The sequence below is a fragment of the Scyliorhinus torazame genome, chromosome 2 (genome assembly GCF_047496885.1).
Source record: "Scyliorhinus torazame isolate Kashiwa2021f chromosome 2, sScyTor2.1, whole genome shotgun sequence".
NCBI classification, from domain to species: Eukaryota; Metazoa; Chordata; class Chondrichthyes; order Carcharhiniformes; family Scyliorhinidae; genus Scyliorhinus; species Scyliorhinus torazame.
This window is the reverse complement of record NC_092708.1, coordinates 116,493,720-116,507,835: the sequence shown is the minus strand read 5'-3', so window position 1 is coordinate 116,507,835 and position 14,116 is coordinate 116,493,720. Positions and strand designations below refer to the sequence as shown.

At 48.0% G+C, this 14,116-nt stretch overlaps 1 protein-coding gene across 5 annotated transcripts in view; it reads left to right on the top strand.

The window, feature by feature from the left end:
- Window positions 1–14,116, top strand: part of ubr3 (ubiquitin protein ligase E3 component n-recognin 3) — a 606,570-nt gene that overhangs the window by 113,471 nt on the left and 478,983 nt on the right. For all 5 annotated transcript variants that reach the window (XM_072475854.1, XM_072475858.1, XM_072475857.1 and 2 more), the window contains exons 10-11: window positions 9,265–9,398; window positions 11,926–12,012. In XM_072475854.1, coding sequence (XP_072331955.1) covers window positions 9,265–9,398; window positions 11,926–12,012 — 221 coding nt within the window. The remainder of the gene's footprint in view (window positions 1–9,264; window positions 9,399–11,925; window positions 12,013–14,116) is intronic.

Genomic DNA, 14,116 nt, shown 5'->3' with positions numbered 1-14,116 from the left:
TGCTTACCACTGGCTGGGGACTAATGGCAATCCCACAATCCTTAGGGAGTATGAGCTTCCCCAATGAGGGGGGCGGAGAAATCATCAGCAGAGTCCCTGCATAAATACAGCTGGCCAGTCTGGAACCAGCTGGAGAGGAGTGAGCAGCAAGAGAGTACTGCTGCTGCTGTTGTGTATATATATATATATATATATATATATATATAATATATATATGTAATTGTAAATAAATGTTATTTCTTTCAATTCTACAACTCGTGCCGGACTCTTCGTGGGCCTCACAAAACTGGCGACGTGGGTTAAAGTGGATAGCTGTCTACGCTGCTGAAGCCACTGTTGCTCTTTTTTAGCCTTAGTTTATTAGCTCTGATTATGTCACCGTTGCTCACGAGTCGCCAGGTATCTTTCTGATACCGCCACGTGGTTCAAGCTCGAGTTATGATTAATAAGTCAGCACACCGCTTAGTAAGATTGAAATCAATGGTCTTTTATTATATACAACAGGGAACGCTTATACAATAATCCTACTATCTATATAGAAACCTACCACTACTGGCCAATCCTTAACTTTAGGAAGGGCCCACCAGGTCAGGGAAACGAATGGCTTATTGAATCGGATCTGGCCCGCGGGATTCAAAAAGGCTGATACAGGTCGATGGCTAGGTGTCTTTATCGGGTAGCGATCGCTGGAGTCAAACTTACTGTTTCTGGTGGATGTTCTTGCGAAGGTCTCGAGCAGGAGAAGAAGGGAGAGAGAGCGATCTGAACTTGGCCCCTCACTTTATAGGGTCCCGGGGCTTCCCGCCTCTCGGGGCGGCCCTTGACCCTGAATCCCAAGTGATTGGACTTGTTCCCAATCACTGGGTTCGATATATCCAATAATGGGGCGATTCCTCGATCGGGGGGGTGGTCGTTCACCTGTCTTTGTTTCGGCCACTGCAGGCGCCGACAGGTCTGGCCCGGCATTCAATTGCTAATATGTTGCAATTGTTTCCGGGGATAGCCGATTAAACTGCAGATGTCTGGGTTGATGTGCTGCTAATGGTCTTGAGTATCGATCTGGGCCGACTTCCCCGGAGCCGAATACGCTATTCTGTCTGCAGTTGTCCGTTTGTGTCCTGTTGGCTGCTTTTCCCATCAGCCTTTTCGGTGAGCCATTTTAAATCGGGTTTTGGCCAAATTAATAGGGAATCAGCCATTTTAGGTGGCTACACCACCTCCCTGGATTTTTGTTGGATATAGGTTGGAAGTTTTTTTCTGTTACACTATGCCTCTGTATGGACGTTTGGATGTCTTTGATGCTGTGCTGGAAAGTTGGAATCGGTACGCACAACGGATGCGTTACTATTTCCGGGCAAACAACATCACCGAAAACGAGCGCCAGGTGGCCATTTTGCTCACAGCCTGCGGCCCGCATACGTTTGGGGTGATTAGGAACCTTAGGTACCCAGCTGCGCTGGACACCAAGATGTTTGATGAACTTGTGACCTTAGTGGGGTAACATTTTAATCCAACCCGTCCATGATAGTCCAGCGTTACTGTTTTAATACCGCTGAGAGGACCTCAGGAGAATCCCTTGCAGAGTTTCTATCCAGACTACGCAGGATTGCAGAGTATTGTGACTATGATGCAACCTTGTCAGAAATGTTACGCCACCGTTTGGTTTGCGCTATTAACACCCAGAGAAAGTTGTTAGCCGAGCCAACATTGACTCTTCAACAGGCCATGCAAATAGTATTGTCCCGAGAGAGTGCAGAACGGGGAGTGCAGGAGCTACAGGGAATGGAGGTGCACGCCTTGGGGTGCAACCCATTCCGTCCAAAAGCGTCTCCCCGCACCCCTGCGGTACCTTGGGAGGGGCGGCGTCCGGATCAATGTCAATGGCCGCCGGACGTTCCTCGCCGAAGAGAGCCTTCACCAGAACCGATGGATGAGGAGCCATGTCAGTGTCGGACTTGTGGGCGCCGACCCCGTCGCGGACGCCGGTGCTGGGGGCGCCAGAGGCGCCGTCGTTACGACAGAAACTGGGGCCAGCCCAGGGGCCGTACCTTCCATTTGGATGAACCTGCGGCGACTACTCCCAAGGACATGGAGACGAAGGACGACTGCCTGCAGCTGCATTGTGTGGCAGCTCCCCGTGTGGCCCCCATTAAGGTGACAGTACGGGTCAATGTTCACCCGCTTGAGATAGAGTTGGGCACTGGCGCAGCGGTCTCCGTGATCGCCCAGAGGACATTCGACCGCATCAAGCAGGATATACAGACCCTTACATTAACCGTCACACAGGCCAGGTTGGCCACCTACACGGGGGAACCATTGGACATTGCAGGAACTACGATGACCCCTGTTGTTTATGGACGCCAGGAGGGGCGTTTCCCACTTATCATGGTGCGTGGCCACGGGCCCAGCCTTTTGGGTTGGGACTGGTTGCGCCATTTGCGGCTGCTGTGGCAGCACATCCTCCAAACAGGTTCTGGAGGGTTGACGGAGGTATTAGGACGGTACCCAGATGTGTTCCAGCCGGGTTTGGGGAAAATAAAAGGGTCTGTAGCCCGTATCCAAGTCGAACCAGGAACTACGCCACACTATTTCTGGCCGCGCCTAGTGCCTTACGCCTTGCTCGAGAAGGTAGAAGGGGAGCTCACTGGTTTGGAGTCCTTGGGTATTATCAGGCCCGTCCGTTTCGCTGACTGGGCAGCGCCAATTGTACCTGTAATGAAGCCAGGTGCCACAGTTCGCTTGTGTGGCGACTATAAACTTACAGTGAATACGGCTTCCCGACTCGACCGATATCCAATGCCTCGCATAGAGGATCTCTACGCGAAGCTTGCAGGTGGACTCTCGTTCACAAAATTAGATATGAGTCACGCCTACCTGCAGTTGGAGCTGGACCCTGCCTCCCGGCCATATGTAACTATGGGGCCTGTATGAATATTCACTGTTTCCCTTGGGTATCCTGCGCTATCTTTCAACGCGTCATGGACGGTATCTTGAGAGGTTTACCGTGTGTCGCTGTCTCCTTGGACGACATGTTGATTACAGGGACGTCGGAGCAGAGACATTTGGAGGCTGTCCTTGGACGCTTTTCAGAGGCTGGAGTCCGTTTACATCGTACAAAGTGCGTCTTTCAGGCGAAGGAAGTAGTCTACCTGGGTTATCGGGTGGACCGCAAAGGTTTGCACCCCGCCGCAGAGAAGGTGCGTGCAATTCAACAGGCCCCCGCGCCAACTGACACTTCGCATCTTCGTTCTTTTCTCGGCCTCGTAAACTATTACGGGAAGTCCCTCCCCAATCTGGCAACTACGCTGGCCCCGTTGCACCTTCTGCTAAAGAAGAATCACACCTGGGTTTGGTGTCAGCCCCAAGAAACTGCTTTCCGGCGGGTAAAACAACAATTGTCGTCGTCTGAGTTACTAACTCACTGTGATCCTGGAAAGCCTTTGCTCACCACGTGTGATGCATCCCTGTATGGTATTGGGGCCGTTGTCCCACAAGATGGAGAATGGGGCCAATAGCTTTCGCAACGCACATTGACTGCAGCGGAAAAGAAATGAAATGAAATGAAATGAAAATCGCTTATTGTCACAAGTAGGCTTCAAATTAAGTTACTGTGAAAAGCCCCCTAGTCGCCACATTCCGACGCCTGTTTGGGGAGGCTGGACCGGGAATTGAACCGTGCTGCTGGCCTGCTTTAAAAGCCAGCAATTTTGCCCTGTGCTAAACCAGCCCCAGTACGCGCAGATCGAGAAGGAGGGCCTTGCGGTGGTCCACCAGTATGTGTATGGCTGCCACTTCACTATGGTGACTGATCTTAAGCCTCTGCTGGGACTTTTCTGAGAGGATAAGCCCATACTGCCCATTGCTTCCGCACTGATCCAGCGCTGGGTTTTTTGTTCGCTGCCGACGAGTATGCCCTGGAGCATAAACCAGGGACCTAGATAGCTAATGCAGAAATCAGTGGTACAGAGGGATCTGGATGTCCCTGTGGCATTCAGTTACAGCAAGCGACTGGGAAAGCAAATGGAATGCTGGCCTTTATTGGAAGGGCAATGGAATATATAATTAGGGATGCATTGCCACAGTTGTACAGGGCCTTAGTGAGACCACAGCTGGAGTACTTTGTAAGTTTGGTCTCCTTGTTTTAGGTGAGATATAACTGCATTGGAGTCAGTTCAGAGACGGCTCCCGTGGCTGATTCCTGGGATAAAAGGTTTCTTGAGGAATGGTTCAATAGTTTGAGCCCTCATTTTTCTGAACGCCAGTGAGTATGTGATCTTGTTGAAGCATTTAAGATTCTGAGAAGACTTAACAGGCAGGATGCTGGAAGGATATTTCTCCTTATGGAGGAGTGGAGAATTAGAGGGCACAGTTTAAAGGAGTCTTCCATTTAAGATGGAGATGAAGATTTTTTTCTCAGTGGTTGTTAGACATTAGAATTCTCTTCCACAGAGAGCAGTGGAGGCTGGGTCATTGAATATATTGGTCAGATGGGCAAAATAGTGGCAAATGAAATTTAACCCTGAAAAGCCTGAGGGTGATGCATTTTGGAAGGACTAGCAAGGTAAGGGAATACACAACGAATGGCAGAGCGCTAGGAAGTACAGGGGACCAGTGGGACCTTGGTGTGCATGTCCAAAGATCTCTGAAGGCAGCAGGACAGTTAGAAAAGGAGGTTAAGAAGGCTTATGGGATACTTGCTTTTATTAGCCAAGGCATAGAATGTAAGAGCAGGGAGATTATGATGGAGTTGTATAAAACACATGTTAGGCCACAGCTGGAGTACTGTGTGCACTTCTGGTCGACACACTACAGGAAGGATGTGATTGCACTAGAAAGGGTGCAGAGGAGATTCATCAGGATGTTGCCTGGGCTGGAGCGTTTCAGCTATAAAGAGAGGCTGGATAGGCTGTGGTTGTTTTCCTTAGAGCAGTGAAGGCTGAGGAGGGACCTCATAACTAGGGGTCAATATCCAGGGGGCATGGCTTTAAGGTAAGGAGCAGGAGATAGAGGGGATTTTAGGAAAAGTGTTTCCCCCCAGAGGGTAGTGGGAATCTGGAACTCGCTGCCTGAAAGGGTGGTAAAGGCGGGAACCCTCACAACATTTCCGAAGCATTTAGATGAGCATTTGAAACTCTATAGCATACAAGGCTACGGGCCAACTGCTGGAAAATGGGATTATAATAGATAGGTATTTGATGGCTGGCATAGGCAAGATGGGCCGAAGGGTCTCTTTCTGTGCTGTAAACTCTATAATTCTAAGGCTGTGTTGGATAGATTTTTAAAAAAAATTTTATTCAGACATTTTCATAAAAAACAAACCAAAGCAGAAGTAAAATTATACAACATTGTAAATATCCAACACCTACTCCCTACTCTCGCCCTCTCCTCCCGTCTACCTTCCCCATTTTAACCCCCCGAAACCACCACCCTTTTGCTGACTCCTCAATTTACCTTAAAGAAGTCAATGAATGGCTTCCACCTCTAAGCGAACCCATCAACCGACCCCCTCAGGTCGAATTCGACCTTCTCCAGCCTCAGGAATTCTGTTAGGTCGCTCACCCATACCCCCCCGGTTTCGGTGGTTCCGAGTTCCTCCATCCAAGTAAAGTCAATCTCCGGGCTATCGGAGGCAAAGGCCAAAATGTCGGCCTCTCTCGCACCTGGACTCCCGAGTCTTCCGACACCCCGAATGAATATCACTACCTCTGGACTCGGGGGCCAGATTCACCCCCAGCACCTTGGACAGTAGGTCCGCAAACCCCTGCCAGAACACCTTCAGCTTCGGACATGCCCAAAACATGTTGTGATTCACAGGCCTCCCACACCAATCCTCTACATCTCAAAAAACCTGCTCGTCTGCTCTACCATCATATGTGACCTGTTGAAGTACTTTAAACTGATTAAGACTGAGCCTCGCACACAACGAGGACACATTCACCCCCTGCAGGGCCTCCCTCCCATGTTCCGGCCTCCACCTCCCCACCCAGCTCCTCCTCCCACTTCTGCTTTATATCCCCCACTGGGGCCCCCATCCAATCCTTCAGCTCCTTGTAGACCTCCAACACCTTCCCTTCCCCTATATCCTCCTTCGACACCACCTTGTTACCAAGGGCGGTAACCCAGGAAATGGCGGTACATCTCTCTTCACAAAATCTCGAACCTGCAGATATCCGAAGTCATTCCCCCAGGGCAGCTCATACTCCCCTCCAATTTCACGAAACTACCATACAAACTGGTCACCAAATCGCTCAATCCATGCCTGCCGCCACCCCTGAAATCTTGCATCCAGTCTCCCCGGTGCAAATGTATGATTAGCGCAGATCGATGCCCACACCGAGGCACTCTCCAGGCCCAAATGCTGCCTCCACTCCCTCAAAGCCGACACTACCACTGGGCTCACAGAGTACCTGGCCGGCGAGAATGGCAGAGGCACTGTTAACAATACCCTTAAGCTTGTTCCATTACAAGAAGCCGCCTCCATCTGCCCCCATGCTGATCCCTTCCCCATTTCCTAATCATGGCGATGTTCGCCGCCCAGTAGTAGTTCGGCAAAGCCAGCCCCACCCCCGCTCTAAAAAAGCCCTTTTGACCCGCAGGGTCTTCCCTGTCTATATAAACCCAGAGATCAACGCGTTAACCTTTTTAAAGAATGAACTTCGGGACAAAGATCAGGAGTATCTGAAATACGAACAGGAACTTTGGCAGCACCGTCATCTTAACTGTCTGCACCCATCCCGGCAAAGACAGTGGGAGCACATCCCACCTCTTGAAGTCCCCCTTCATCTGCTCCACCAACCGTCAAATTTAACTTGTGCAGCTGAGCCCAACCCCGTGTTACCAGAATGCCCAGGTATCTAACCCCCCCCCCCCTACCTTAAACAGCAACTCCCCATATCTCCGCCTGCCCTCTGGTCTTAATTGGGAACACTTCGCTCTTTCCCATGTTCAACATGTATCCGGAGAACTGGCCAAAGTCCTCCAAAATCCCTATAATGCCCCCAATGCTACCCAGTGGGCCTGAAATATATAACAACGGGTCGTCCGCGTACAGCGAAACCCTGTGCTTGACCCCCCCCCCCCCCCCCCCCCCCCCCCCCCCCCAATCCGGCACAATTCCTCAACGGTCTAAACGTCATTGCCAATGGTTCTAATAATAATCTTAAACGCCATTGCCAATGGCTCTATAGCAACGGGGAGAGTGGGCACCCCTGCCTCGTCCCGTGATGCAGCCCAAAATACCTCAAACTCACCAGGTTCGTCTGCACACTTACGACCAGTGCTTTGTACAGCAACCGCACCCAATCCACAAACCCCTACCTGAACCGCCCCAGCACCTCCCACAAATATTCCCACTCCACCTGGACGAAAGCCTTCACTGCATCCATCGCCACTACTGACTCCACCTCCTGTCCCTCCTTGATCACATTAAGCAGCATCCTCATATTTGCCAACGACTGTCTCCCTTTAACAAATCCCGTTTGTTCCTCGCCTATCACCCCCGGGAAGGAATCCTCAATTTGCAAAGCCAACACCGTTGGCAGCAACTTGGTGTCCACATTCAATAGCGATATCGGACGGAACAATCCACACTGCTCCAGATCCTTGTCCTTTTTCAATATCAGAGAGATGGATGCCTGCGATCGTGTAGGCTGGAGTTCCCACTCTCTCCCTAGCCTCATTGTATGCTCTCACCAGCAGTGGCCCTAAGTCTCTTTCTCCCCCCCGCCCCCCCTCCCAATTTTTTTAATAAAACTCGAGTGGGAACCCATCCGGGCCTGGGCCTTCCCTGCCTGAATCGCCCCAATACTCTCAACCTGATCGAGTTCCCCAGTCCCTGCACCAACTCCTCGTCCACTCTGGGGAAACTCCAACCCATCCAGGAACTAACTGCTGCATATCTATTTCCCACCACTGGCCGGGGGCTCCGACTCAGACAATCTCCTGTAAAAGGCTCAAACACCCCATTCACCCCCACCACTCTTCCCGTCTCTTCCTTTACTCTGCCAATCTCCCTCGCTGCTTCCTCAGCTAGTGGGGCAGCATCTTACTCCCTTCTCACCATACTCATATTCTGGCCCTCTGCAGCTGCCCCACCACCTTCCTTGTGGACATTAATCTGAACTCCATCTGGCGCCTCTGCCTCTCCTTCAGCAGCCCTGCCATGTTGGATAGATTTCCAGCTCTGGATTTGTAAAGACTTAATTACCTACAAATGCTCACATTCAAAGTATCATCTTGCTTCTTTGACTTTGTCTATATATATGTTTCTGGAACCTACCTCTTCATTCACCTGAGGAAGGAGCAGTGCTCCGAAAGCTAGTGATTTGAAACAAACCTGTTGGACTTTAACTAAGTGATGTAAGACTTCTTACTGTGCTCACCCCAGTCCAGCTCCGGCATCTCCACAGATTTTTAATCAGCAAAGGAGTCCAGGACTATGGGGGGCAGACAGGAAAATATAGCTCAGGCCACAGTCAGATCAGGCATGAATGGCAGTGCAAGCTTGAGGGACCAAATGGCCCACCCCTCCTATATCTTACAGGTTTCCTTTCTTATACACTTATCACAACATGTGCAACCCAAAATTTACATACACGGTAAGAGAATCAGAATCAATTGGTGCACAGAACATTTTGCAAAGTTTTGTTCTGTAATCCAGATTCCAAGTATTTCTCGTCATCCCCTCCCGTTGCAATTTAATTTGAACATGAACATTATCAGTGCTGGACAATAGAACACAACAACCAATCTATTACTGATATCAACATCAAACAGTCCAACATCAGGATTAGGTTCAACAATTTCCCCCTGATATGCCATAACACCAATTTTAACCTTGGAAGAGCATGTCTCAGTGTATGATTATGACATATTTATTCACTGCTTAGTTCAACTACGTGGCCGATGAGCAAATGAGCAAGGCTGATAGTTGGTACCAGTTAGGAGTTGGCAGTGTGTCTCACCCTCACTATGGTTTGGATTGAGACCGTCCAGTCTCTCTTCACCAGGTGCCTATACAGCTAACAGAAAAATTAGACTTTTAACCTGTTAATCTGGAAGGGATTAATTTGGGTGAAAGGGCAATATTCCCTGAATCACTGAAATTCTTGGAAAACATCAAACCCACTGCCAGAGTGGGTCCAAACTTTGAAGTCTGCAATTTGATAATTATGGTAACATGACTAGTTTAATATCACTATTCATTTGGACTGACGATAAAATTCTGTTTATTATCTCATGCTTTTGTTTATTTGATTTTTCTAGGAATGAATTTAAACAAACGAGAATTAAATGAGCACGTAGAATTTGAGTCGCAAACATACTATGCTGCATTTGCAGCAGAATTAGAAGCCTGTGCACAGCCAATGTGGGGACTTTTAACACATTGTAAAATTAGGGTAAGATATTTCACATGATATGTTATCAAGGCACATGAAATAACATGAACTACAAAAATCAATAAATGTTTGAGTAGTTACTGAAATGGATTTAATTGTGTTTTACAAAATGATGAAACAAAATTACAAATTATCAGATTTCTGGGCCTTGTCCCTTAATGTGCTTGCTTTACTTGAGTTTGAGAGTGATCATGATTTTGTTTTTAGATTGGATGATTAGTTGGATGAAGTTGAGCTCCACCATAGGTCTATTTTTAAACTGAAGTAAAAACATAAAATTCTGAGGATACATAGAGCATTCCTTAGTATTTGAAAGGACAGATGAACATTTAAGGACTTAAGCCATTTTCAGAAGCGAGTGACAGTTCCTTTTATGGGACTGAACAAAATGCGAAAGAGAGAAATGGGTAAAAGCCAAGAGTTAGGTATAATGAAGTACGTTGCAAAAGGATATCATTGTAAAAAGCTGGAAAGCAGTATAAGAACCTGGATGGGAAACAAAATTTAAAACTCACTCTGAAAAAACTTTCAAGGCCAAAAGGGGCATGAAAGAAGCTTAGAAATGCAATAACATGATATAGATTGATTCCCAAAACTAGTTCTGCAAAGGCAGGTAAATGGAGTTAGATCACATCAATCATGATCTCATTCAATGACCAAACAGGCTTGAGAGGCTAAATGGTCTTCTGTTCCTATCAATGAAAACTTTTTCAGGTGGTATCATACCAAGGGGGAGAGGATATGGAATGCTTTATATAATTGTCAACCTTGATTTCCAAAAAGGCTTTTATAAAGTTTTTCACAAGAGATCCTCTTACAAGCAGTTATAGCTGGTATTGCATGGATGTCACTTCGTAACTAGCTAAAGGGAAGGAAACAAAGGGGTGGCATGGTGGCACAGTGGTTAGCACTGTAGGGATTCTTTGATTCTATTCTATGAAAGAATAGTTTTAAAAGGACCTGGTTCACATGAGGGACAACAGTTAATTTGGTGCTGATGATCCTCATTTACTGAGTAATACGTAAATGACCAGGAATTGTACTCTCAAATCAAAGTAAAGTCACAGACAACATCAAAGTAAAGGAGATGGTGTTAGATCTTGACACTGTCAAATCTAAAGAGTTTGAAACTGGTTGATCAGTGACATAAATTTCAATATAGACAAATGAAAGATACTGCATATTTGAAAGGTGCGAGTAATCCATGAATGGGTTAGAACTTTCCAAGGAAGGAGTTGAAAACAATCTAAAACTGTTAGTTGACCATGTCTGAGACACTGTAAGGGGGCAATAAACAGTTATATTTGCAAAATGAGTTGGGTTCTATTGAACCGTTACAGGGTAAAAGCAAATTACTGCGGATGCTGGAATCTGAAACGAAAGAGAAAATGCTGGAAAATCTCAGCAGGTCTGGCAGCATCTGTAGGGAGAGAAAAGAGCTAATGTTTCGAGTCCGATGACTTTGGCAAAGAGTCATCGGACTCGAAACGTTAGCTCTTTTCTCTCCCTACAGATGCTGCCAGACCTGCTGAGATTTTCCAGCATTTTCTCTTTCGAACCTTTACAGGGACCTGGTCAGGCTGCTCCTGCAGTAGTACATGCAGCTATGGTTCCCCTGATATAAAGAGGCAGTCCAGGTTCTAGAGGCAGTGCATATGAATCTGATGTGGGGTCTTTTGAGGGAAGAGCTATGAGAAATGATGAGATAAGGCTCTTCAACCGTGAATATGTCTGTAATAGGATAGAGAAAATAAAATCTGGAACAATATTTTTAGATACCAGGGCAGCAAAACTAAAAGTTAGTTTCAGGGTCAAGAAAGGCAATTTTAAGACTGATTCTAGAAAATAATTTGCATACTTATGATGAGCAACAATAGAAATTAGTTGCCAGAAAGAAGTTTTGAGATAAGAAATTTTGACTCATTTAATAAACAACTGGACACTATACTGAGAGGATAGTAGGGTTAATATTCTGCAAAAGAATTATGTATATAAATGAGAACCGGGGACCACTGAATCCCCACAGTGCAGAAAGAGGCCACCTGGCCCACTGAGTCCGCACCGACCCTCCGAGCACTCCACCCAAGTCCACTCCCCCCGTGCATTGACCATGGCCAATCCACCTAACCTGCACATCTTTAGACCATCTACACCTGACCATATTTGTGACCATATGATTTTGTGCTGTAGACAATGATTTGTGAAGTGGGAAATGGACATTTGTATCTGCCACAGTTGCATCAGAATGAGCCCAAGGAGAGGAAAGTTGAAGTTCACATGGGACTCTAAGCACATCCGAAGGAAAAGGAACATTTTCTTGGTATTCTTGATGCAATCTTTCAGTTCCTCATCCATTCAACCTACATGGTGCTGTAAGAATTAGGAAACTAACTGTTAAGGGTGAAATGAAGAAGTGATTAACAATTAAGCAAATGCTGGTTTATTAATATGGTCATTGCTGAATGCTTCGATTGACATTCAAAAATTTTGTAATTTAACTAGGATTATTTTGTGAATTTCTTTGTAGGAAACACAGGAATACACCAGAACGGTGGTCAGATACTGTCTGGACGCATTGCAGGATTGGTTTGATGCCATTAATTTTGTGGATGAGGTACTGATGAAATAGAGCAATATGTTTGCAAAATAAATTATATCTTTTTATTTATGAATTTTCTTAATTAGAATTAATATAAATGTAGTTAAATAAGCTGTAATGGAGTAATTTAACAATGCACTCTCGACTCCGGGGGTGGAACTCGAGTTCAGGGTGTTGTCCACAGGTAAGGCAGTGGAGCAGCTTGGAAAGGCGAGGGTGTGTTTTACAAACATGGGGAGAAGGCCAGCAGAATGCTTGCACAGCAGCTTAGGAAGAGGGAGGCGGCCAGGGAAATAGAGATGGTGGCTGATGGGGATGAGAACTTGGTAGGGAAGTCGGCAGGGCTAAACAGGGCATTCAGGGACTTTTACAGTAGGCTCTATTGCTCAGAACCCCCTACGGGGCTGGAAGTGATGGGACGCCTTTTGGACGGACTGACCTTCCCAAGGGTGGGTAGGGAGCTGGTAGATGGGCTGGGGCCCAGATTAGGGCTGAAGAAATAGTCGAGGGCTTGAAGGCAATGCAGTCGGGTAAAGCCCCAGGGCCGGACGGATGGGTACCCGGTGGAGTTCTATAAAAAGTTCACTGAGATTTTAGGGCTGTTGCTGGTCAAGATTTTCAATGAGGCAAGGGACAGCTGGGTGCTGGCCCCGACGATGTCGCAGGCCACTATTCCATTGATATTGAAGCGGGACAAGAACCCGGGGCTATGCGGGTCATATAGGCCGATCTCCCTGCTTAATGTGGATGCAAAGTTGCTGGCCAAAATCTTGGCCTCCAGGATTGAGGATTGTGTGCTGGATGTGATTATGGAGGATCAAACTGGGTTTGCCAAGGGCAGGCAGTTGGTGGCCAATATGAGGCTGCTCAATGTGATCATGATGCCCCCGGAGAGTAGGGAGGTTGAGGTAGTTGCGGAAAAGGCGTTCGACCGGGTGGTGGGACTATCTGTGGGAGGTGCTGGGACGATTTGGGTTCGGTAAGGGCTTTATCGACTGGGTCAGGCTGTTGTATCGGGCCGTGGAGGCTAGTGTAAGGACGAATAGGACGACCTCGGACTATTTTAGACTGTACCGGGGGACAAGACAGAGGTGCCCCCTCCCCCCACTGTTGTTTACGTTAGCTATAGACCGCTGGCAATTGCTCTGAAAGCTCCAAGGGGCTGGTTCAGGGGAAGGGTGGAACATAGAGTCTCGCTGTCTGCGGACGACCTGCTCTTGTACGTATCGGATCCAGGGGCAGGGATGGGTGAAATTATGCCGATTTTTGGAGGAATTTGGCCGGTTTTCGGGGTATAAACTGAATATGACAAAGAGTGAGATGTTTGTAGTCCAGGCAAGGGTCGACTGAGGGAGCTGCCGTTTAGGTTGGTAGGGGACAGTTTCAAGTACTTAGGGATACAAGTGGCGCGTGACTGGGGCCGGTTACACAAGTTGAACTTGTCCCGGTTGGTTGAACAGATGAGGGGCGAGTTCCGGAGATGGGATGCACTCCTGCTGTCATTAGCTGGGAGAGCGCAGACGGTCAAAATGACGGTCCTGCCGAGATTTCTGTTCATATTTCAGTGCCTCCCAATTTTCATCCCGCCGTCTTTTTTTAAAGAGGGTTAATATAATCATCCTGGGCTTTGTGTGGGCGGGTAAGTCCCCATGAGTGAAGAAGGTGATGCTCGAGCGGAATCGGGGGGAAGGGGGGCTTGCGCTGCCGAATTTTAGCAATTATTACTGGGCGGCTAACATAGCCATGATAAGGAAGTGGGTCGTGGGGGCGGGGTTGGTTTGGGAGCGGATGGAGGCAGCTTCGTGTAAGGGCACCAGTCTGGGGGCGTTAATAACGGCACCTCTGCCGTTCTCGCTGGCGAGGTACTCCACCAGCCCCGTAGTGGTGGCGGCCCTGAGAATCGGGTCAGTGGAGGAGGTACGCTGGAGCAGTGGAAGCTCGATCTGGGGCGAAATTCTCCGTTATCGGCGGAAAGTCTGCCGATCGGCGCAAACAACGGCGCAAATCCGACTTGCGTCACGTCGGAAAAATGGGTCGAAAGTCTCCGGCCCGAAATGGGCTAGCAGCGACGTAACGGGATCCGCGCTTGCGCAGTGGTTCACGCCGTGCAGCGTCATAC